The 25,894-nt window shown below is 39.6% G+C and overlaps 1 protein-coding gene across 1 annotated transcript in view; it reads right to left on the minus strand.

Moving 5' to 3' along the window:
* Positions 1–743: 743 nt before the first annotated feature.
* The window catches only part of TMEM116 (transmembrane protein 116), a 140,715-nt gene continuing 115,564 nt past the window's right edge, over positions 744–25,894 (minus strand). Inside the window, exons 7-12 of the mRNA XM_086943075.1 lie at positions 22,844–22,893; positions 22,122–22,205; positions 9,915–10,059; positions 8,221–8,365; positions 3,666–3,742; positions 744–2,661 (exon numbers count right to left, since the gene is read on the minus strand). Coding sequence (XP_086799201.1) covers positions 2,464–2,661; positions 3,666–3,742; positions 8,221–8,365; positions 9,915–10,059; positions 22,122–22,205; positions 22,844–22,893 — 699 coding nt within the window. The 3' untranslated portion in view covers positions 744–2,463. The remainder of the gene's footprint in view (positions 2,662–3,665; positions 3,743–8,220; positions 8,366–9,914; positions 10,060–22,121; positions 22,206–22,843; positions 22,894–25,894) is intronic.

The following is a 25,894-nucleotide window of genomic DNA, read 5'->3' on the forward strand; positions in this document are numbered from 1 at the left end:
TCTTCTGTCTATGGAGATTACCAAATCTCTTAGAAACAGTAAAGATCTGACCCCGCTGATAGTCAAGCTTGTTCCACTTGAACTTAGTAGCTTTTTTATCTTTAATTCATTGTTTATTTTTCGTCAGATGGGTTTTGGTTTCAACTTCTGTCTATTGTTGTTCAGTCAAATTGTTTGCTCAATTCGTAACTGACAGCTTCTACCTCTTTTACTATATATATGTGTATAATATATAGTAAAATTGTGTGTATCCATATATAAATATATATATATACATATATATATATATATACAGATAGATAGATAGATAGATAGATAGATAGATAGATAGATAGATAGATAGATAGATAGATATCCAATAGCAGTCACCAGTTAGGAGAGAATGAAGACACTGTTCCTAAAGTATTTTCAGGTATGTCTCGTAAATAGGTTACAGAAAATAAGTATATAGAATAGTGTAAGAACAGCTGCAAGAGTTATTTACAGATATACATTTACAGATGGATTGTGACTCTATATTTTATAAGATTAAAGTGGTAAGGCAGGGCATTTGTTCCAGGTTACTTACTAATCATCATCCAATTATATTTGACCTTCGCATCGGCATGTGTACAGGTAGACTGATTCCGCACAGACACGAAAGATTCAGTCTACAAACTAAAGGTTAATGAGCAAAAGTGGTGAACTTTCTGTAGAAGATTCTTTGGCATTTAGAGAGATTTTCATAAACAACAAACATATTATTTAATCCGCAAGTATTTTAATTATGTAAAAAGTACACCTTTTACAGGTTGGGGGGCGAACTATTTAACAGTGGCACAAAAAATAGTGTGAACAATGTCCCATTGCAATCCCTTTGCCCTTCTGAAATACGTTCAGTCATGTCCATTAATACCTGCTGTGTGTTGTACTAACACAAAGCTGCCGGTTCAAAAGTTAACAACCAGTTGTCTGCTATCATTCCTGTTCAGCTTTTCATGAAGATGCTTCTCTGGCTTCTGGATACTAATATGAAGGAAGCTGGCAGAAGTTTCCAACCAGTGTCTTGGTGGAATTGCAACATGAAAACATCAGACAGAACCATAAAGTTTACATGTAGCAGCAATATTTAAGTATAGTGCAAACATCTTTTCAAACCCATTGTTGGATAATTATTATAAGACCGGATTCACTGCACTGATAATTAGTATAAATACATCAGAGAAGAAAAAGAAAAACATTTAACAATGTGAGACAAAAAAATAAAACGGTTGAAGCTTTTAGCTCTCAATTTTTCATGATAGAAAGAATTCTGAATATTCAAACTCTGATATATCAATACGCAAGACCATGATGTACTTCCTTTCAATTCATCACCTATGGAAACCAATGCAGGAGTCCTTGATACCAAGTAGAGGGCAGTATCTCTGAACACACTTAAGAGGTTATGAGAACTGCTAGAACATGAAGTAAAGTCGAATGAACATTCACCTCCTTAAAAATGATAACAATTTTACTTTGTAGATTAACTCATGGGGGAACCTTGTGACTGTCATAGGAAAAACATCACAGCTAGTTTATCTCGGGGTAGAAGCACAAGTGCCCTTGGATTCGTTAGGCCGCATTAAGCAAGCAATGCAGACTTAAATTTGATTTCAAGGACTGGAAACAATGCATCCACGGCTATCAACACAGTAATGACCGTGAATGATACAAGCATGACATGAAAAAGCAACAAGACGTGAGGGAATGCTGCATCCGAAAATATAATAATAGGTAGATTCCTCGAAAAACTACCTGAAACGAGCAAGCCTTGTTCTCTGCCCCTCTCAGTAACAGGAACACATGTGCTGCTCTATGGACAACCATGGTGTCCCTTTCTCGTGGTACCTTTGCCTATAAGCGTGCCATCTAACCTTCCTACTAGAGTTGCTTCTATATGTGCTATAAAGATTGCCTTACAGAGGTATCACCAATCACAGAACAAGCCAAAACAAGTTGAGTGCCGACTCATGTGCAGGCAAGCAAGTTCTCACATTTCGGAAGCACATATTCTGTTTTTTGTTGCATTTATGAAAGAACAATTCATACTGCTTCCTTTCTTCATAGTCTTTTTTTGTTTGTTATTCAGAATGAACATTTAAAGTGCTAACCAACAAAGTGGAGTAAAAAACATACGTATTGTACTGCATGGCGTAGAATCAATATGATCCTCTGCAGTAAAGCATTGCACACTTCACCCTTATGACACCAAACTCATCAATGCCGATTACACTGTTCATGTAATACCATCAAATAAATAGTAATTCAAAATACTTTTTCCAACAAGAACTCTACTTCTTTGAGACTTGTCTCAACTTTTCAACTTTCTGTTCAGAAGGTCCTTCTCCTTTCAAAGTAATTAGGTATGAAATTCTTCTTCTAGGAAATCCTTAGTCTTCAGCAGTCCAAAAAACAGTCTTTGCCTTCTGTCATAAGGGATTTTCAAGCAAGTGTGTTTGTTGATCCATCCACTTTGTGTCCTGCAGCTTGCAAACTCTCGTATTTTTTTTTTTGCACACGCAGTAATGGTGTCTGTGTGCTTGCATCTTGGCACATGCTACGCTTTAAAAAGCGGTATAAATTCTGGGTCCACCCATACACCAGACAGTTCAGTAGCCCTTGCGATGTTGCTGTGAATGCCTAGGAGGAAGAAACAAGCATTGAAATAAAGCACAAAACGCCACGCAGAAGCCCTGCAAACTCTCAGAAGATGGAACTGCCACATGTGAATACCACACCCTGCTAACTGGCAACCAAGCTAACAATAAAAGTCAAAATCAAGTACAACAGTCCTAACCAATTTTTAGGTCGAGCCTGGGCAGTGCATGCGCTGCTCTGTGAGACATGCAGTGTTCGGTATCTGGGCTAGCGGGGACTTTAAACATGCCCACTGCTTTTGGTTGGTGAGTTAGTCTGCTTTTTAAAATTTCTTTTCTTTCGTTGGTTAATACTGTGCATCTGTTCCACCTTTCGGTGCTTGGTTTCCTCCCAGCGGACAGCATCAATTGATTCTTTTGGTTGGTCTGCTCTGGCCATCTCTTGACTTCTCGCTTGCACACCCTCCCATCCTCCCTTCACGCAAATCCAGAGTCCATCCATGTCGTTATCTGGGGGGAACATGGAGACCCTTTTCTACAGGCCACTGGCCTGCTGTTGAAAAATGTATCCTGGAAGTAAGATCAAGATTAAACAAGCAAGTGCAATGCACACGTTCTCGCATTACTGAAGGTTTGACCTATTGGCGTTGCAAATAATAATGCAGCGCCAATAGCTCACACTTTCAGTAATGCAAGACCTATTGCATTGCAAATGCTTATTTTAAAAAGGCATCAAAGTATAATATATCATATACAGAGATGAACAATTTTGGTGGGAATTGCTGTGAGCTCTACTTAATGCGAGGGATTATGCCATGGATAAACCACGTTACATCACTGATGACAATATGCTCAAGTATCATACATGACATGACAAACAGTGATAATTAAATCATTGGAAATACATACCAAAACATAAAAGGAACTTATGAGGGCCTGAAAGTATCTTTATACTGTCTATTCTATAAAGAAATTAGCACACAACTTGGATAAACAGGTAATGCAACACAGGGTTAACGGTAACTATTAAAATTAAGAGGAGGTTACCTGCAAAACATAAAGAATAATATAGAGCATCCCATGCTCATCGTAGTAAAACAGCTTCACAAGCCCGAGGATGAAGGCTGTAAGAAAAAAAGTAAGTCTTGTTATTTAAAATGGCACAGTTCCTTTTGTAGGTGGTTCTCTCCCCTGGCAGAATGACACACTTTAGGCCCGATTACGATATTGGTCGGAGTTACCTCCGACGGACATCATTGCGGATTTGGGACTGACAGACCTCCAGTTGGTAGTCCCGGTGCGATCGCATACTCCCATTTCTCTATGGGAGCTTGTGCTGCGGCCGTAAACTGGCCATAGCACAAGCTTCCATAAAGAAATGGGCGTTTGTGAAAATCCCTGCACCGAGTGGCAGGCAACTCCCGGCAAATCCCTGCACCATGAGGTGCCTGCCACATGGTGCAGGGATTTACAGGCCGCTATACCAAGCAGACTCTGGCCACAAGGTCAGGCCCTTGGGTCTTTCACTGATCCCAAAGTAACTTTAGTCATATCATCAATGATGTTAATAGAGACTTTATATATTGTATCATTGAGGATTTATTTGTGTTGTAATGTGTCAGATCATGAGGCATGCATTTCAGGGGTGGGAGGTAAAATAGTGTGGGTTCCTTTAAAGGAGAATTCCAAACGTTTTTGATTTTGTGCCATATATGCTAAGTCAAGACAAGCTGATTGCTTATGTTCTTGGTCTACATTCAACACATCCTTAACCTTAACAATGTTTTTACTTTTTACCGAATGTCTATGGTTTTTGCAGGATATACTCTTTTATGAGCCCACGTAATCCACTGGGCAGGACCTTTGTTCTGAACCTACTGTGTGTATGGCCTTTGGACATGCGCAGCAGGCCCTGGATGTCAGATGTTGCCTTGTTTGAGTGCAGAGGCCATTGCAAAGAGGGCATGATCTACGGCCCCCTTTATTGGTTCACAAAAAAGGAGCTCAGCAAATATACACAAAAGGCATAAAAAATAACTTTCTTTTTTATTTGTTTTTTTACACTGATCAGAGCAAATGTAGGCAGAAGCTAAGTAGGGTAGTTGGGAGAAACTGTAGGAAATAGGTGGACATTTGTTTGGGTGTCTATGTGTACATGTCTGTGTTTATCACAGGACCACCTGTGCAGGCCTACAGCCCTTACACTACATTTGCAAACAGCTCAGATGCGCATTCTCCTACAGCTTTTCAGATTTTGAAGTAACACTCAACACATTTTCGACATTTACAGAGCAGGTGTATAAAAGGGTTACTCTGAAATAGCTGTATGAACTGTCAATATATTTTACAGCTTTACTATGATTAAAGACACTTTGCATGCTGGGCCTCGAGAACTCATATGTAGAAAACTAAAGCTGCAGGACCGATAATTCGTCTGTAACGGGCTTAAAGCTAGGAAAGGCTATGGTGACCCTCATGACAAGGGGATAGGCAGCTACGGCTACCCACGCACTGTGCTGCAACAGTATGCACTGCCAGAAAGAAATAAAAATGGCGTCTTCCTTTTCAGGTAAAAAGACGCTGAAACCTAGATTAAGAGAGAGAATTTTACCGTCTCACCCACAGGAAAGCAAACCCGTGCATGCATTTAGATTGGAGACTAATATTTGTGGGCATGATGGTTTGACATAACAACATAGGATGCTTTCGTAAAGTTTTTTTTGTTCAAAATATTTTATTAAATTTTACAGCAGAGATATACAGTGGTAAACGAAATAAATATACAGCTCTCGTAAAGTTTTGGGTTTTGATTATTCGTAACCGTCTTTGCTCTCATAGATTCCCAATTTAATATTTAAAGTAATAGTTGTCTCTGCACCACAGTCATTCCACTAGGTCCAAGATTGGGTAGAATTTGTTTCAAGCAGTGAGATTCTGAGAATGTTTTTAAAGAATACTGTCGATTTGGAAGGCAGATTAACAGACGGATTATATCTAAATAAGCTTGCCCCCTCAAATTGTGAGATGAGTATTCCTCAGTGATATCTGTACAAACTACAATCGAGAAATTCGTACATGAACATTTCAGCTTCCTAACCTGCAAAGTTACTAGGACTGCTATCTGAAGGATCAGAATGGAAGAGTACGTAACATCTGTAGAAATTGGGTTGAGTCAGTGTAAAGTGTTGAAAGTCTATTCTGCTGGATTACTCTGGCTTGTTAAGCATTAAAAAAGGATATAAAAAAGGATAGCTGTGGGGACTTCATTACTTGGTAGGCTCTTTGCCAGGATGTGGAGAGGGTTCAATAGTTTTTAATGCAGAGCGTTTGCAAGTCATTAGTGTGTAACATGCATAAATGTGCATATGTAGTTTGAGCCCAATCCACATCCCTAGCCATATGCTTGCCGTTTCCCTTTAATTTAAAAAAGAGCCAATCAGTGTTTCTGACAGATGGAACAGGGGATGGCGGGATGTCGTTAATAATGGGAACAAGCCTATGGACTAAGGGGCAGACTCTAAAAGAACCAAACTCCAACTAATCAGCAGAATGCATTGATAACCTTGGTCGTATTTGTAGGACTTCCAATAGACGGAGGAGGTCTGTGAACCAAAACTGCCGCAGAGTTAGAGTTTGGTTCTTTTCAAATGATGGGAACAGGTAACATAAGTGGAAACGTGTGCAGCCTAAGGGCTATGTTTAACATTAGACTTTATTGTAATGATACTGTGGGACTCTAAGCTCGACGATGGGGAAGGTTCAAACATGTGAATCCATGAACGATCCATTACTGGAGAACTGTCTACACAGAAGCATCTGCATCTGGGACCAAAGGCAGAGATGGTACCTGGAATCAGGACAGTTATGCCAATTGAGTCCGCTGCCCTGGGACCAAAGGATGATCTCAGGAGCTGCATGGGTGATTGTGAGAGTTGCACCAGGGAAAGTGGGAGTTACCAGGTGCTGTGACAGTTTATTGTGCCAAGGGGTGTCTCCCAGCCTTTCAAATTTGCATACATAGCATCCAGGAAGAAATCTGTGAAGGATGACGGCATACAGGCAAATCCTACAGCTGGATCAAGGAGAAACAGGGAGTGTTGAAGCAGCAGCTACTTGCGGTCAGAGGGTTAAGATGAATCTGGTTGGTCTGCCATGGAGTCCACTGCCCTTGAAGAAGGGATTGCTGCTGGTGACTGTGTCCTGATGCAACAGGCTGCAAATTCCAGATCAGACTCCTGAGAGGCAAATTATTGTGCAGTGTTGGTGTCTGCTCCTCAAGGAAGTGGAACAATGAAGTAGTTTGTGCGGTCACGTGCACTTTAATGCATTGAGCAGGACTGCAACTGAGTTTTCAGACATGGCAGTGCCTCCAAGGGCTTAGGCGTTGTGCCTTCTGTACCTTGGTTGGGTACTGGGTGTGTCTGAGCACTGCAAGAGGCCTGCCTTCTGCACTGATTGCTGGCTTCGTGGGATGAAGTCTTCTCAACAATCATTTGCCCAGGACAGAAGTTGGGTTAAACCACAGGGCAGAGGAGGCTCAAGAGAAGGGATTATGCTAGACTAGGATTGCAAGAGAGCCTGCATTTATGAGGAGCCAGGCTCAACTGCCCGGCCTTCGGACCATGGAGCACCAGGTCAGTGTGGTCCCAAATACACACTCAGGGAGTGAGAGGGACTCAGTGAGGGATATGGAGTCAGTAACTCAGTGCAGTGTGCCTGGGCAGTGCTCTTGGGAGGGACTGGCTCTATCTTTTAGTGCAGCACTTGCCTATTGCTGAAAGCATAAGAGGCATAGAAAGAGAACATGAGTCTGCAAGGCGCAAGTGAGAGCCACAAGGAAAAGCTAGAAAGGATAGTGATTGTGCCCCTAACCTCCAGTAGAGTAGAGTTGGTGGCCCCCACTGTTTTAGCTTCTAAGCTGGAATGAAGGGGGGCAATGGGAGAAAAGTAAAAAGAGGAGCAGCAGAAATGTATCTATACAGGTTTGTGATGTTGGAGAGAAATATCAGCAAGTGATATTTTGTGTGTGTGGGAATGAATCCATTTGGTTCCCTAATCCAATTGCCAACATTCCGCCTATTTAGAGACCTGGTGTTGCTCTCTCTCTCTCTCTTCTCCCCCCTCTCGCTCTCTCACCCTCTCTTTCTCTCTCTCTCTCTCTCTCTCTCTCTCTCTCTCTCTCTCTCTCTCACTTCCCTCCCTCTCCCCCCCCCCACCTCCCTGCCAGATACCTGGACGTGCATTAAATTGATTTAGTGCATTGAAGCCACGTGGATGCTCCAGTACAGATACCAGTGTGCACTGCGACATGTGCACGCAGACATAACTCCACTGCCATCGCAGCCTGTAATTCGTTCCTGCGAAGTCCCTATGCTGACACATTGACACCCGAATACAACCTCTTCTTAACACAAACATTCATTTCCAAGCCTAATACCGCACCCATGTCTATTTTCAACATACACAACAATGACATCACTACTGCTCAGCCACAGACCTCATTAGTCGTGTCGGCTTAAGCAGCACACCTCAGTGGAGCGTCAACTCTTTGCCCCTGGCCTTCGGGCTATGCTTAAAGTATGTCTCCATTGCATCCACTAACCTGGGCCCCAGCAGCAGAGGAAGGCAGCTGGGTAAAGCACAACCCGCCGCTCGGCCACTCTAATCAGTATCGATTGATGGTTGTCCAATGGTCCTGCTATCTGCACATACCTCCTTTGCACAGCGCAGACTTTAAATATAGGCACCTATGGGAAGAGAAGAGGCACACTCTTGTTACAAATGCACAGTTTAGCGAGGCACTTATCGGGTTAGAGATGACAAACTGCAAGGGTTAGTTCTCTGCAAATGCGAGCACTGTCACCTTTTGAAAGCTGTGGAGAGTGGAGACTGCTCGTGCAACATACTACGACGGAAGTCCTCAAAAAGTGGAATTTAGAAACTTGGAGGCATATTTATAAGCCCTTATCACCACAGGGACGTCACTTAACGTGGCTTAATGCTGCCTTGTAAATAAAGCACCCGTATACACTACACTTAGTGTGAAAGGGTAGGGCAAAAGGTGCTGCAGTGGGCGTTCCACTGCAACACCCATTGAGTTTGATGCTGGCCCTTATTTACAAAGGCAGCGTAAATAGGATGCACGACAAAATTAAGGCCAGGAAAAAGATGGTCTTTAACAGGTGAAACAAGGAGAAATGTCTTATTTCTCCTAGTTTTTGCAAATTTGATGTGTGCTGCACACATAGAAACAGCAAAAGGCCATTGCTTGTTTATGCGCACGAAGGTGACCCTTCCTGCGCATAAACAATCTTTAAAGAAAAATATTTTCTAACTTCTATGTGTGCTACATTAAGTACACCTTCCTGCATAGAAACAATCTTCCCCCTCAACGCAGACACCCTTGCACAATGGTGCGGGGGGGACTGCGTTGCCGCTAGGCTGCTAAATTTAGCGCAAGCACCGGGGGAAACGCAGGGCTGCACCATATTGTTGTAAATGGGGTGCTGCCCTGTGTTTCAGAAGTGGCGGAGCATAGTGTTAAGACAAGGAGGCTAGCGCCATGCACTGCCACTTCATTGTTAATATGCCCCTTGGTTCTTTGGTTTCATAGGCAAAAGGGGGTTTCAGCTCACCACGTTCTTTCAAAGGCAGTCACATACACACTCAAAAAACACATCAACTCAGCATCCAATGTGCAATCCTTCTCAAAAACAGTAGATTTTGTCTCCAAAGTTGGTATTGTATGCACATTTATTATAGGTACACGCAACATGTGCTGCAAGAGACGAAATATTCCAGACCTTAAACTTCTGGAATAATAAATGACTTTCTCGACAGAATTGCATGTACACCATGTAAATATAATTTTCAATAAAAATCTTACTGAAATTAAACAAAAAGAACTAGAAAACTTGGGATTTATAGCCAGGATAACTGAAAAATTATGCTAATGAATATTTTGGCCTCATTTTAAATCTAAAATACATCCTTGTTGGTGTGAGAACCAACTTGAACCTCCTGGTGAGGCTCAATATGGTTACTAATGAAATTTGGGGCTAGTAGTAGGGCTACATCTACTTCCATCTCTGTCACCCACCCCTCAACAATGGGCATGAAAAAGTTCCATCTGAAGCCGGCACTCAAAGTAGCACGTCCTTACTCGCACTTCACCATAACTAATTTTAGAGGCATGCAAAGCGTCCTCATGCTACAGAAAGGAGGCTCCTTCATTCTATCATAATCAAACCACACGCTTATTTTTATGTCTGTACTTATTTGATAAATGCAACGTACTAGAATAATGATGCAGGCGATAATGAACGTGACCAGGAAGGCTACAAGTCCATAAAAATACACTTCGGTGCAGGCAGCGGTTTTGAAGCCCAGATATGCAGTACTGTTAACAGGAGCAGCATTATGCATTAGAAGACACCTATGGCTGTAAAGAGAGGGAGATAATGTTATATATCATAAATTATCCATCTCCTATTCCCCTAATGACCTACCCAAGATCCAATAGAACCTCAGCTCGGCGTACATGAAAAAAATCTACATTTATGATGAAGTAACCACAATGGAGATATCACAATAGAAGAAGTAGGAAAGGCAGTCTGAGTACTACAGGTTTCAGAAAAATCACTGGACTTCTTGAGAGTAGGTGGGTGAGGCCATTGACATGAGAGTGTTTTATACCAGAACCTGAGCTTTCTACTTACACATCGTCCGCTATCGTGTCCCTTTGTTTTTTGATGAGGATACCAGGGAATATTAGTGAAGATGTCTCAAATCTTGTAATGGAAGAGCATGGGTGATCAGATGTCCCAGTGCAAGCTCTCCAACTTTCCAATATGTCACGATTAGAACTAGGGAGACCTCCTAACCTCAACACCTCCTAAGCTCATCAAGTTGAGAAAGGAAGTAAAACATGTTTTGATTCACTGATTGTTCCACCGCTTTCTGTCAGATCTCCTGATGTTTGGTGGTGCTTTGAAACAATGTGCTTTTCTATATATAGGCTACAAAATATTTGCATACATAAAGGGCCTGTATAGCCTTCTAAATAACAAAGTCTTCTTTAAATTCAAGGCAGAGCTCGATCAGCTCACTGGCCAGTAACTGAGAGCAGACGCAATATTTGAGCAATGTTTTATTTGAAGAGGGCCGACTGCTGGTCATCTCAATCTCATTATTACACCCCAAAGCTGATGCCTTATGAGAAAGAAAGAGAAGTTACTTGTCTGTAATCCGAGTTTTTTTTTCCAGGGAAACTCTCATCATAGTCATAAGCACTGAATTGTCCCACCCATGCGTTGGTTTCCCCAGGATCATGTTCAACTTTTGGAAGAGCAGAAAATTCTTAGTTCCATTTCTGAATGCTGCATGTATACTCAACAGGAACAATAAAAAAAAACAGGTAGCAGTATGTTATATACCATGCAGAATTAGTTTGTTTTCTGTACCGGAGGTTAGACTGCAGACACAACGAAAGAACCGCTGAGCCTTTGTTATGACACATAAAAAGTATTCTCTTCCAGAGGATCCTCATCAAAAGTCATAAGCACTGAAAAATCCTACCCATGCATTGGACTCCCAGAGCACTTTAAAAACATATACATTTGTGTATACAACTTTGTACACTTGTACATTCACATATGATTGCAGCATACAAAAAAGGCTAAACATGACCAAATATAATGTAATAATTTTTTTTTCAAGAAGCCAATTGCATATAAACAGTCACCGACCTGAAAAAGTGACCACAGAAAGTCTTTCACAATCCTTATTACGAAACGGAAAAGGAAAGGGAATGAAGGGCAGTGTTAGACAAAAGACTGCAATGCAAAGCATAGGAAACGAAAATGGACACAGTGCCTTCAAGAGCTTCACGATACACCCTCTATCCCATCATGCCCCACAGCTAACAGTTAAATCAGGTAATTATTATGGAAGATCAGAGTATCCTGGGTGAAGTTTGATAATAGCTGTAATCTATTTTGTCTTGGGTGGTGAGAGGGTTGACTGTGGCTACAATGAGGATTCCCCTGGAAGAGAACTAGGATTACAGGTAACATTTCCTTCTCTTCCCGGAGAAACTCATCAATAGTCATAATCACTAAACAGAATAGCAAGCCCATCCTCTAAATGATATGGACACGAAAAAGAAAAGAGATCCAAAATCACCCCAAGATGTTCCACAACGAAGGGTGATCTACTTGAGTATCCACTCTGGAGTCTGAATCTAGATAGTGAGGTCTAGCGAAAGAGTGAACAGACTTCCAGGAGGCAGCTTTACAAACCTATGAAATGGGAAACTTTTAAGAATGGCTATTGTAGCAGCTTTTCCTCAGGTAGAATGCGCTTTATGTCTACCAGGTAGGGGCTTCTTAGTTAACTGGTATGAAAGTAATATACATGATACAATCCATCTAGAAATGGTCTGTTTTGTTAAATATAAGCTTGTTTTTTTCTAGGCTGTAATTTATGAAAAGACCACATCTGAATCTGATTGCCTTTTTTGTTTTATCTAATGGAATTTAAAAACTCTTCACACCTATAACAAATGCAGAGCTCTCTCAGCTGGATTTGTAAAGAAAGTAGGTAAGGAGATTGTCTAGTTAATATGAAAGAAAACTAGGGTGGGTTCTCGTCAGCAGTCTATTACTATGGAATACTTTGTAGGGTTCTGTTATGCATAAAACTTGAATTTCAAAAATTCTGTGCACAGAGGAGATTGCCACTAAGAAGACAGTCTTTCAAGTTATAGGTTGTAAAGAAGTATTGTGAATGGGTTTGAAGGTGGATCCCATTAATTTAGACAGCACAGTGCGAAGTTCCAAAGGAAGTGAAGAAGATTTAATAGGAGAGATACCTTCTTAATATCTTCTAAGAAGTCCTTTATCACAGGCATTCTAAAGAAAGGGGGCTGTGAAGATTTCTCATAGGCAGTTATAGCCTCAACGAGCACTTTAATAGTTGAAAACTGAAGACCAGACCATGCAAATGGAAGTAAGTAAGGGATCGCCACGTTTTCCAGACACATGGAATGGTTGTAGCTGATTTGAATGCACCAAATGCACAACCTTTGCCACTTGAAGGCATAAGATGTTCTTGTGGAAGGACGTTTGGCTTCTACCAAAACGTTCATGTAGTGTTGTTATAGACTTAGCTGAACATATTGTAGGAATTCAGGAGACAGGCCACTATGTTCAAAATAGGAAGACTGAGGTACAGAACATGGCCCCCAATCTTGTACAGTACATCCTGCTGGCAAGAAAGTCTCTTGTGTGGATGCTCGGATAATTGAAGGAGATCCGTGAACCACTGTTGGCAAGGCAATCAGAAAGCTATCAGTATCATTCTTGTTTTAGAGCGGTACAATTTTATCAAAATTGTTGGCATAGAAGGAAATGTGCATAGGAATTTCTTTGGCCTAACTATGAAGCAGCATTACCTTTCAACCCTGACAGGTAAAATGTGAAGGAGTAATCTTGGCATTTGTTGTTTTTTGCATCTCCGAAGAAGTCTATTTGTAGATAAGCCCAATTGTGAAAAATGTATTCCAAAACTTAATCGTGTAGAATCCAGTCGTGGTTTTTTTGAAATGCTTGACTAAGGGATTCTGCTTCTATATTTTGAATGCCTGGAAGGTGGACAACTCTGATTGCCAAATTTATCGCTATGAGCCATTTCCATATGGGTTGAGATTCGAGAGACAGTGGTCTTGAATTAGCTCCTCCATGCTTGTTCAGATAATACATTGTTATTGTATTGTCTGTCTGAACAAGAAGGGAGTTCGTTTTGATGGATGGTAGGAAGGATTTAAAAGCCAGTTCTTAATTCAAGTAGGTCGTTAAGGTAGGTTTTCTCTTTGTCTTACCATATCCCAGAGTCCTTAAGTGGCTCACATGTCCTTGGATAGAACCATTTGTGACTAGAATTTGAACTGGGAGATCCTGATCGAATAATGTCCCTTTTATTATGCTTATTACATGGAAGTGACTGAATTGAAAATGGTAAAACTGTCAATCTTTTCTCCTAGCTGTCTGAGAATTGGTTCCACTGGTCTTCTAGGCATTCTTCTAAAAGACTAATCTCAAGACTAGCATGTGAAACCAGGAAAATACAGGATGCCATCAACCCTCGTAAGGATGATTTCTGTTGTGCTGTTGGGTTAGGCGTTAGCAAGAGATCATGACACTTCAGGCAGATAGGTGACACAGTCTCTCTGCCAAAGGATATACTTTTGTGTATCCAATATGGCACCTCTGTAGTATATTTTCTGTACTGGGTGGCTAGTAGACCATTTGAGATTTACCTGAAGACCCAAACTGGCCAGAGTGTTGAGGCATATTTGAAAATGTTTCAAAGTCTCGTCTGATGATGTATTAGCCAGTTGTCTAGGATAAGTCAGGTGAAAATATTCTGTTTCCTTAGATGTGCTGCAACAGCTATACATTTCACACATTTTCAAGGAGCTCACTTTAGTTGGAATGGTAGAACTTTGTATTGAAAATGCCTTTTATGAATCAAAGAAATATTTGAGGTTTGTTTACAATTGGTATGTGAACATAAGCATCTTGATGGTCAATTGCACACATCCAGTCTCCTTGGTCTAGGATATATCTGGTGTAATTCAAGCATTTTGAAATGTTCTTTTCCTATGTATTTATTCAGTATTGTGAGATAGAGAATAAAATCTTCTTTTTGGCGTCTTTTTTCAAACTAGAAAATTTCGGGAATACATTCCCAATCCTTTTTTGCTGAAAAAGCACACCCTCACTGCATTTTTCTGTAAAAAGATGTGGACCTCGTTCTGCAGCACAAATTGTTGATAAACCAATGTGTTAGCTGGCAGTAAAAAAGGAGAATGGTACTTGAAACAGGTTGCCATCATGTGGCAACAGATCTTCGAGAAGTGCCAATGACCTCTTATTGAAACCACAAAGATACAACAAGAAGAAAACTTACAACCGAGCCTTCTCGGGGGTGGCGCCCAGGATCTGGAATACTTTGCCCCCAGAAACTAGACTTAATCCCTCTACTGCAATTGTTTTTTAAAATTGCGTTTTAAAGGCTTTATTCATGTATTTTTCTCTTTCTTGTTCTTATTGCCTAAATTGCAAAGATTTTAATTAATCATGCAATAAAGATTATTATTATTATTATTATTATTATCCCTCTACTGCATCCTTCAAAAAAGAAGCGAAATTCCTTCACATGGCTAAGTTCACTTGAACACGGGTTACTGTGATTATACGATTCTATTTTTGATCTGTATGGAACTATATATTATATTATTTACTACTCTATGTATCTTCGTTACTGTGATTATACTATGCTTGATTTGTATGGAACTACATATCATTTACCATATGCCTATGTATCTTTGATATGTCGATTCTATTACCCCTGATTTTTATGGAACTATATGTTAGTTAACATATGCCTATGTATCTGCGATATTTACCTTGTAAAGTGCTCTGATACCCGCAAGGGTCTTGTTCGTGCGATATAAAACCTTCAAAATAAAACAAATAAATAAATAGTAATGATGCTGATGTGACCAGTGAGGGAATTTTAACCTCTTAAGGGAAGTGACGCCAATCATAGGGACTGTAGTCTTTTCTTTTCTCCTAGACTACGGCTTTTAAAGTCTTCATCCTTCTTCAAGTAATACATTTTTTCGTCTACATGAGCGCCAATGAGAGTATGTCCTGAAAAAGGCTAGTTCCGAATTCTCTGCTGCGCTTCTGGTTTAAGTCCAGTTAGCCTCAGGCAAGAACTTTACCTAATGCAGATACCATGGTAGATCATATATACCCACTGCTGCACCAATGATTTGGTTGAAGGCAAGAAAGCCTTCCGTAAGGACCTCTTGGAAATCCTGTCTATCTTCCTTAGATAGTTTGTCACAATATTTTTGGTGAGAGTCCCAGAGAGATCTGTCATATCTCCCCAAATGAGCAGTGTCACTGGCAGCTTTCATGTTGAATGCTGGTGTTCCACATATCTTTCTGCCCCCAGAGACCATTCATTTGCTTTCCTTATCAGGTGGAATGAAAAAAGAAGGAGCTATTGCATAAGACGTTTTGCTGCAGCTTCAAAAACTGAGTCTGGAGTAGAGTCTGGTGTAAGAAACAAAGGATCATGTCCACTGGCTTGTATTTTTTTTTAAAGTCGAGATGGTGCTGACTTTACTGATGCAAGTGAAGCAAGTGTCAGGAAGCAGACCAGGAACCAGAAGCGGAAGAGGCTTTGAAGATGTTTTCTGATGCATGGTCTTGAAAATTATGGTAGTAGAACTGGCAATTGCTAACTGCTTACTAACATGTCATTAAGGATTGTGACGTTATCAACTGGAGAGACTCTTGTTGGATGTGTGTCAGTCAGAGTAAGTGAGTCGAATTTCTGATAGATGAACGGTAGGTGGCTATCTAGGATGGAGACAGCCTCTGTCAAGAGGGTGACTCCCAACTAGATCTTTTTATTGGATCACCTGGATAGCGTATGGGACGAAGACTACCCTTCTAGATGTTCTCTGAGATCTAGCTCCTGACTTAGATCATGAACAATGGTGCCTACCTGAACTTCTGGAACATTGCAGTGACCTAGGTGGAGAGGTGGGCAAAGGTGGACTTCTGTCTCTCTGTTATCTTATAGGAGCAGAATGAGCTTGTGTCAGTGACGTCTGAGGGTTGAGCAGCGGAGATGACATGGGATCTGTATTGGGTGGTGTGCCTGGAGAAAAATGGAGAGATGTTGAACCCGTTGGGGATAGAGTACTTGACATGCGCATTTCAGGAGTAACCCCAAAAGGTAAATAATTTCAGGAGTACTCTGACTCTGAAGGTACACTTTCTCTTCTTAGGCCTGGAAGTCATTGTTGTGAACTTCTTTCAATTGATGGTGGAGATCTAGCTCTTGATGCCAAGGGAGGCCTCGACAGAGCGGGGCTACCTTTTAAAATCAACAGTAGTCATGGATGTGTCTTTGACATTGATGGTGACTTCGACGCCAAGGGCTGTTTTGACATTCGCTGTCAGGAACCCTCCAAGGTCAGATGGTGTCTCGAAGGTGTCTTTAATGGTGTACCAAGTGGGGTAAGTCACCAGTCTTTGACATCATGCTCCTCGACTTTGATTGGGTGTATCACCCCTTTCTCTGATGTCTTTTCTCTTTTGATATAGCCCTAGGAAAGTCCATGGAGTTGGAGGTGGGAGCTCTTGTGAAAGAATAACCCAGCAGCTGCTTCCTGTTCTTTTCATTCCTGCATCCCAATCCAGCCTGATATTTACTCTGTCTTTAAGCGCCCTTCTGGAGAACTTCTGACAGTGGCTGCAGTGTTGTGTATCGATTTAAATTCCGTATGAATTCCGTATAAATTTCCCGATTCATGCCCTTATATAGGTACAATTCACATTGCCCTTATTTAGGCATAGAAATCCAGTCCTTATTTAGGCATTGCCCATGCTAACCAAATACAGGCATGGCTACTTACATCTGTTCACAACAAATTCTTGGAAAACCAGACTCTTAAGCCTTTAAGACTTCCCCTTGCCTGGATATTGATTTCTCCAATAACTCATTTACTATGTATGAACACCTATTCCTTAGGGGTTCATTCATGACGTTCTAGGGGTTCATTCATGACGTTCTTATGCCTGACTTTTACGCCAATACCGCCATTCCTAAACACCTTCAAGGTATAAATATGCCTTCACTTGCTATGGCGAGGCACGGTGCGGTTCGACTACCTACTTGCACGACGCGGCTCGCCACAGCAAGTCCCGAAGGAAGTCAAGTCCCCAACTAATGCACTGACCAGACGCTGTCATCCTCCTTGCCGAGAATCAGTCCCGGGAAAGAGATACCAACCTCTCTCATTCTAAGGTATGGAGCTGATTAGAACCTAGAGAAACTTTTGGCAACTCTTGACAGAACTAAACCACACTAAGACAGCACCTACTTCTTCCCTTGTACTAGACTTAGGTTAGGTACACTGGGGTAGGACTATTTTAGAAGCACCAGTTGAGTATTTTAGCCTCTGTTATGTATGTATGTATTTTAATGTCATAGCTACACAACATGCTATTACACAAGTAATTACGTTTAATATACTCAATAGAGACATACTGACCTCAGTAATATGTCAAAACTATAGTGTATATTATTCCAATGCATAGAGCCTATCAGGGATATAGGAACTACACTACATGGCGCCAAACAGTTTGGTAAGGCACTAATTTAACGCTAGATACTGAAGTAACTCAGTCGTGTTTTATCAGAGAGCCCTACTCATAAAACTCCTGGAGTGGGTAGGGATAATATCCGCCATAGCTGAATAGGATGGAAATCCTATGTATTAGCTTTTTGGTTTGTTTAATGTGGAAGGATACAGTGTTCCAAAATATTGTGCACCTTATCTTTGTTCCCTTGAATCTTTCCATGCCCCCTTTCTCCCCTTTTATTTGCTCTTACACTGGAACCTTTCTTATCTGCCCTTAACTCCCAAATATTGATTGCTCCTTTTAGCTCCAGTTCACAGGAACTGAAAATGACAGCTTATGCTGACGACATTGCAGTATACACCACAGATGTAGCCAAGGCATTGAAGGGGATATATATTGAGGCTGAGAAATTTGGGAAGGTGTCAGGCTATAAGCTTAACCAGCAGAAGACGCAAGTTATAGCCAATTACTCTCCTATCGCACCTATTCCTGAGATATGTAAAGAGGCCACTTATTTAGGGGTGAAACTAACAGCTAGAATACAAGACATCAATAAGATAAACTATAATGACCTGACTAAAAAGACTACTCTCATATTGAAAAAATGGAACAAACTGCCTCTGAATATGATTAGCAGGATAAACCTTATAAAAATGAAAATACTCCCTAAATATGTTTATTTATTCCGATCGATTCCACTGGCATTAAATAATAAATTCTTCCAACACTTAGATGGGATTTTTAGTAGCTTTATTTGGGGTTACAAAAAAATCAGAAGGTCACTAAAAATGCTGAAAAACAATATAAATAAGGGAGGGTTGAATGCCCCAGACTTCAAACTATATTTTTGGTCTTCATTTATTACACGCATACGCTCTTTACTGCATGGGGGTAGTACACTTTTCTTTCATTATTTTATGTTAAAACAAGACTCATTATCCTTTTTGTTCAGAATCAACGACCCAAATTATTACAAAAGGGTAAGATTTAAGACTGCTAGAGATATCATTAAAATATGGGAAAACATATTAAAATTCTGTAAAACAACTTTTTTCCACTCAAAATTACCATTGTGGGGCAACCCAGGTCTCCCGGCTATATTTACAGATTCCACCATCAACAGCTGGGCTTCTTCAGGGATTAATATTTTAATGGACTTATATGGCGGCAAGGGTTTCTAGATTTTAACACGCTTAAACAAATATATGATTTACCTGAAACTTCAAGATTTAAATATATGCAAATCCACGATTATTTGATTAATAAAAAAAAGATACTAACTTTGTCTGAATGCGATATATGGGCATGCCTTTATACAAATAGGAACAAATCCACTATCAGTGAAGCTTATCGAATATTCAACACATTCAAAACAAATGATAATGACAAACTGGCTTTGAAATGGAGCATACAATTAAATCTAAATGTTACGCCCAAGCAGATAGAGAATTCTCTTACTAACATTAATAAACTGGTACGCTCATCTAGCCTTAGGCTCCAACAATATCGAACGACTTGTATGCTCTACTACACACCTGAAAGGATCGCTAGATGGTCTCCGAACCCTACGTTTAGTAGCCGTACCAAATGTCCCAAATGTTCGGCTGTAGCAGCTAATCTAGTTCATATCTTGTACTCATGCCCCAAACTTAAGAGCTTTTGGGATGATATACTGAGGGTTTTAAGAATAAAAAATATCCCACTGCCCACCATCACGGCCGCTTCGGTTCTGATAGATTTTAATTTATCTACATCTCCACTATCTCCTTTAACGACTATATTGTTTTCATGTGCTAAATTAACTTTAGCTAGGGCTTGGATAGATCTAGATACTCCGACGGTTTGGAAATGGTGGACATTGGTAACAGAGGTACATGCTATGGAACTGGCTCTAGCTAATCTCAGGGGAGCACGATCTTTAAAAAAATTCGATAGAATCTGGGGTAGCTTCATAGATTAAAATCAGGAATTTGTTTTCATACTGTTGAAATGTGAAACTCTCATGTATTAAAAATGTAACTGCAACTTTAATTAAGATGACCACACACCATAACTAATCTGTTTTTTTTTTTTTTTAAATTATTTAATTTCGCTAGTTTCCTTTCTGTAAACAACTTACGATTGTCTTATGAATGTTTGCTGATTTTTGCTCTCTTGTTTTTTTTTTTTTTCTGTCATCCTGTCAACATCAATAAAAAAAAGTTAAAAAAAAAAAAAAAGAATCTTTCCATGCAATTTTCAGTAAACAAAATGTTCCTAAACGAGGAAAATAACACCGAAACCGGTGGAGCTACAGGCGACAACGCCATACCAGCGACAATACAACGGCAGGTTTCTGGAATAACGTCTTCTGGAAGGCAGACAATGCAGACTCTGTAAGGGTCTGAAAGGGCTTTTTTTTCTACATGAGGGGCACATCACAAAAAGCGAAGGCAGCATTTTCACAGGAAAATAAAGACTTTTGTGTCAGAAAAAGGTTTAAATGCACTCTACGTCTGAAAAGAAGTTGAGTACATCTGAAAATTCAAGATTTTGGAATGATTTCCAATGGTTTTAGTGCCGAAAGGCAGATCTTTGTTCCCCAGAATCCTGTTTCCAGGAGCTAGGAAAGGGAAGAGACCATTCGCCTGTCGGGCATGATGAAATAGAGGGTGTATTGTGAGGCCCTTAAAGGCACAGTGGCAGTTTTTCATTTCTGAGTGCTGGATTGCAGCCTATTGGCAAACACTGCCCTTCACTCCCTTTTACTTTAAAAAAAGGTTTGTGAATGATTTTGGTTTGTGAAAAGGCCACTGTTTCTATTCAGTGACAGTTTTTTTGTAATTGTCTTCTTTTTTTAAATGTAATTTGGTCAATTGTAGCCTTTTTATATGCTGCAAACACTGTACTGTTGTAGATAGCCGTATACACATATGTATTGGTTTTTAAAGTGCTTTGGGATCACCACACGTGGGCATGACTATTCAGTGCTTATGGATATTGATGAGGAGCTCCAAGGAAGAGAAGGCCAGTTGTACTTGTCATCCTCTGCCACTTTTTATGTGTCATAATAGATGTTCTTTCATCGCTTCTGCAGTCTACTCCGAGTATCAGAAAACTCACACTGCTTGGTATATAACAAACTGATACCTGTTTTTATTGTCCCTATTGAGTGTACATTTACATTCTGAAGTGGAACTGAAAGTTTGGCGCTCTGTCAAAAGTTGGATCTGACTGGTTTACTAACCAATCAACAGAGACATTCATGTGTTTTCACTCCCTCTGGATTCTTTTGTACCCTTCGATCACCTTGATGCTAGATGAATGATGTTGCCATAAATGTATATATAATGAACAACTGAGGTCAACTGTTGCTTGTGAAAAGTCGTATATGCTGTCTGAGAGCACAAATGGTGGGTTCTGAATACCTACTGAGTCAGCCAAACAGTTAAGGGACTGTGTCCTCTGTGGTTGGGCTCATGGGTGATATAGTGACAGACATCTGGTTCAGTGCTTTAAATTGGCTAATCAGAGCGGTGCAGTTCTAAGAAGACAAAGGCATCATTTCCCTTGAAGCATGAGGCTGTCCCTGACATTCAGTGAAGATAGCAAAAAGTGGTCAAGCCAAGAAGCTGGTGACCTGAAGACAGTTGTCCAGTCTTGTACTTAACCTTGTGGCACCCAACCTGGAGAGTCAATAGGCACGTTTTGAGACAATGTCACTTACACTCAATTAGGTGTAGTGACCCCAAAATCTGAAAGAGGAGAGATATCCAATAACCCTACAGGGAGGCTGCTGGACATTTTGCAAGTCAGTAAACTGAAACAGGTGAGTAAACTGAAACAGTAGCAAAGACAAGTCCTGTGCACATTTTCCTGACCAGGTAGGATCCAGGTAACACAAGTCAGTGTTACGTTCAATGATGGTAAGTACTGCCAGAGGCAGAGTATTATAAAAGAATGAATGAGTCATGAGTTGTAAAGGAAATTCCAAAGGCAGTTAGTGAAAAATATTAGTAAGAGTCACAGATACCCCTTTAGTGCAATTCATAGAGTTCATAACATTCCCCAAATTGTGTATGGGCTTCTGACATTTCGTACCAAGAGTAAGTTATGAGGATCTGCAGGTGAACCAAGTTTAGAAGATGGCCCAGGTACTGGGTGTGACCTAGGCACCATGCTAATATGAGTTCATGGAATAGTACTAACTTTTGTCAGAAATAAATTTGCTTACACTTAGAAATATATTTTGTAAATGAGACAGAGTGTTGAAGTTCATGCAATGGCAGAATACCTGTGAGGTTGACTGTAGTTCTGGTAGCATTTGTTGGCATTTCCAAAGGAAAAAACAGGAATCATTAAAATCAATGGAAAAAAACTGCAAAGAAATAAAGAAATTTATATTTATGACACTTCTATAGATAAGATATTTCAATATATTTTACATGTAAAATAACGCCATGGTACCAGCATGTTTTTTATTGACCTAATTTTTGTTTTGTGTAAAGTATTTTCTTCAACCTGATTATATAGAATGCACTGGTACTTTGACCAATTGCTCATTCCCTTCAGCTAAACTGTGTTGCACCATCAAATAAAATACTCTATGGGTTATGGCATCCATAGAGTTAAACCAATAAATCCCCCAGTGCGTTCACATGTAACCTACCAAAATGGAGCTATGTGGTTTCCACCGTATCAGTATCAAACATCCCACTGGGGGAAATGTCTCTCTTGCAATATTCACAAGAGTGGTTATCCCAATGAAACTCAACAAAAAGGATGTACAAGACAGCAAGAGCAGTAGAAAACATACACTTTCGCCATACTGTAGGGTAATTCTAAACACCTATCTCCACAAAGGCTGGATACATGCAGAATTTCCGGAGTTCCACTCCCTAAATTATTCTGATTTAAATTACTTGAATGGAAATAGATCATCCTGCGTGGACCAACTTGGCCTACCCCTTACCACAATGATGATGAAGCATATTACTGATTAAAACAAACCCTTACCTTGATAAGATTATTGCCATTCGCCTAAGAAGACTTGATCGTGCTGATGCCTGCATAAATGTAAGTGTTGGTAGTATCAACATTCGCTCTTTTATACAACATGATATTATGAGATTAACTATCAATGTGGCAAATCTGCAAATCAATGTACACGTTAAAAACATACTGTACCCACTTGAGATTCAAACGTTTTTTTTTTTCAATCCCATTCAAATACAATACTGTGTCAGGTCAGCAACGTGACCATTATTCACAAAACGTACAAAGGGAGAGAATCTTTGATAATCTGGACCCCAAGATTTTTCAAGGGGGATTTTTACAGTAAAGTACCCAAACACCTTTACAGGATAACTAGTTACCAACGGGATGAATTGTTAATTAATATTTGACAATGAACCGGTAGACCTAGACTGGATAATGAATGATTCTTAGAAAATGTGTGTAAAATATTACATGAAATTAATAAATACTAATCGGAAACCAGATCTCAAGGAAACAGTCAATTTCGTTTACTAGCAGCTACTTAAAAAAAGAATATGAATTAAATAAATCCCACCCACTCAACGCATTAAAAACAAAGGTATGTTTGCATTAAAAAGGTTCCAACAATTCCTTATTGCATTATGTTAATTATTATAATAAAAACATATTGGAGCATACCTACATTTTCATTCTATGGGTAAGCTAGAAAGTCTCCCTACAAATATTGTCATTCTCATTTATAAACATTTTAATTTAAAGTTATCTCTGCGAAATCTATTTGATTAGCATCTTTTTCGGTCAGTTCATCAAGTTATCCCCTCGATCACTCTTTCTAATATTTTCAGTAACTCAATGAAAGAAAAAGGTAACACAATAACATTATGATTATTTATTTTAAAAGTGACCTTATTTTTCCAAGAGGGAGATTTCCACAAGTTTACAGTTTTATGTGGTTATTTGTTGTAAAAATCTGGTTTTAGGAATATTTTTTAAAAACGTAATATCGCCACAACATATATGATGCCTGTTTATTTACATTATTGCGTTTCTGAAAGATCTTTGTGCTAAGTCTATTGTTGAGTTGGACAGCTTAACCACTAGAACTTACCTTATTTCATAAAAACTGATCAACTAAAATAAAAATTAATAATAAAATATTGTTAATGTTATTTTTAAAGAGTAACAAATATGTTCCAGAATCAAAAAGTGGCCTTCATGCAATTATTCATACTTTTGAAGCTAATTTGTTAGTATTCTCAAAGAATTCCAACAAAATACTCTTGAAAATCTGTGGCAGACGCAAATGTTCAAGAGTCATGAAATGCATAAGCATTTCCACATTTGAAAATGTAGTCAGCCCACATTTCTGTGCGTGTAAATGTAACGCTTAACTGCATTTGCAATATTAATTTTGGCACCTGCTCAGAACCACAGAGAAAGCAGAGATCAGCATTCCTAATCTCACTTCATTTAATTGGTTTAAACAGTGAACACGAATTCCATTATTAGTGTACATGGGCGGGAATTTTCATTATGTATACTGAGTGGAGTGAATTTGGTACTTCAGGAATATGCAAATATACTATATCTAAATCAATGGAACAGCCAATGACTGCTCCTTCGCTACAGAGCTAGCAAGTATGTTTCCTGGATGCATAGAAGAAAAAAAGGAACATCTACTAGAAAACGAGTGAGTTGGAAAAGTGTTGCAAGGTTTGAGCAATGGAGAATGAACAACAATGTTGGGGTATTTTTCAGTATTATTAAAATCCATACACACAATGCACTGCAAGTGTCCCTGGCTAGATCAGACACATCCTATTCTCTATTCAATAAAAATCACCATAAACACTGGAAGAAAGATTCTCTTTACCCAAATACAATGCTTGGGATTCTGCAATCCCTGTATAAAAGCCTGTCTCTAATTACTTTATAATCAGCAACTTGTGAGGCACAGAGTCGCAGATTATGAAGAAATTACATCAGAACTCAACTGTAATAACTTATTACAGCTGAGTTCTTACATCACAATGCCTGCTGCCCAAGCCATCACCTGTGGGGAAAGGCAGCTCAGGTCATGGAGGACACATGAAATGCTTTTGTGTCTTCTGCTCTGTTTTTCTAGTTATATATCGACAACCAGAAAGGATAAAAATTTTGCAACATCTTTCTTTTTTTAAACTCCTAGGTAATTATAGAAAAATTTGAATCTTTCTGCATGTTTCTACACATACCGTGCTATCTCGCCAAAAAATGGCTTGTATTAAATCGATTCTAATACCTTTTTGCAACAGATATCTAACAGCCTTTATATGTGTTTAGTGTTGCTCTACAGAGTCTTTTTATATTCTTCATGTTTGCAAACATTCTCTACATTTCATTTGAAAGATCTATTTACCAAGGATTTAGGTGATTTGTGGGAAAGGTGATGGTGTGACCGTGTATTATATGGTATAAAGTACCCCCTGCCGTAAATGATAAGGATATTGCAAGTCACCTTGGAGTTTCATAACCTTATAAAGGAACTCGGCCTTCAGCCTCGTTCCTGTATATGTCATGGGTTCTACTTGGTGACTTGTAATATCCTTATAATGTACGGAAGGGGATACCCTATCCCGTATTTAAATGACCTTAGACCACATTGATTCCATCAAGGAGAATTGCAGTATCTTAAAAGATGCCCAGACTTTGAAAGCCCTATGAGCTCAAACAAATTGTAGAAATGCTCTAGGAAACTGATGGTAGCCTAACATATTTCTCCGTGCACTAAGCACCAGCTTCAATCATACAATGCTAATTTGTTAAAGCTTCATCCAGTTCTTGTTTTCTTACAAAAAATGAAAAGTGCTGCACTCATTTGGATATTCAAGTGCCTTCTTGTGTTATTTTCATATGAAATGCCACAATTCTACAAATAAACATTAATAGCTTTTTTGTTCAGCTGAATTGCTAGTTTTCTTTTATGAAGTTTCCAATTATTTTATTTGCTTCAGCAATGTAGGAAATGTTGGACCCAGTTCACAAAACAGGCTTTGCAATGGGGACATGGGCGTTCTTAAGATGATATAG

This window comes from Lissotriton vulgaris, chromosome 11 (assembly GCF_964263255.1).
Source record: "Lissotriton vulgaris chromosome 11, aLisVul1.2, whole genome shotgun sequence".
NCBI classification, from domain to species: domain Eukaryota; kingdom Metazoa; phylum Chordata; class Amphibia; order Caudata; family Salamandridae; genus Lissotriton; species Lissotriton vulgaris.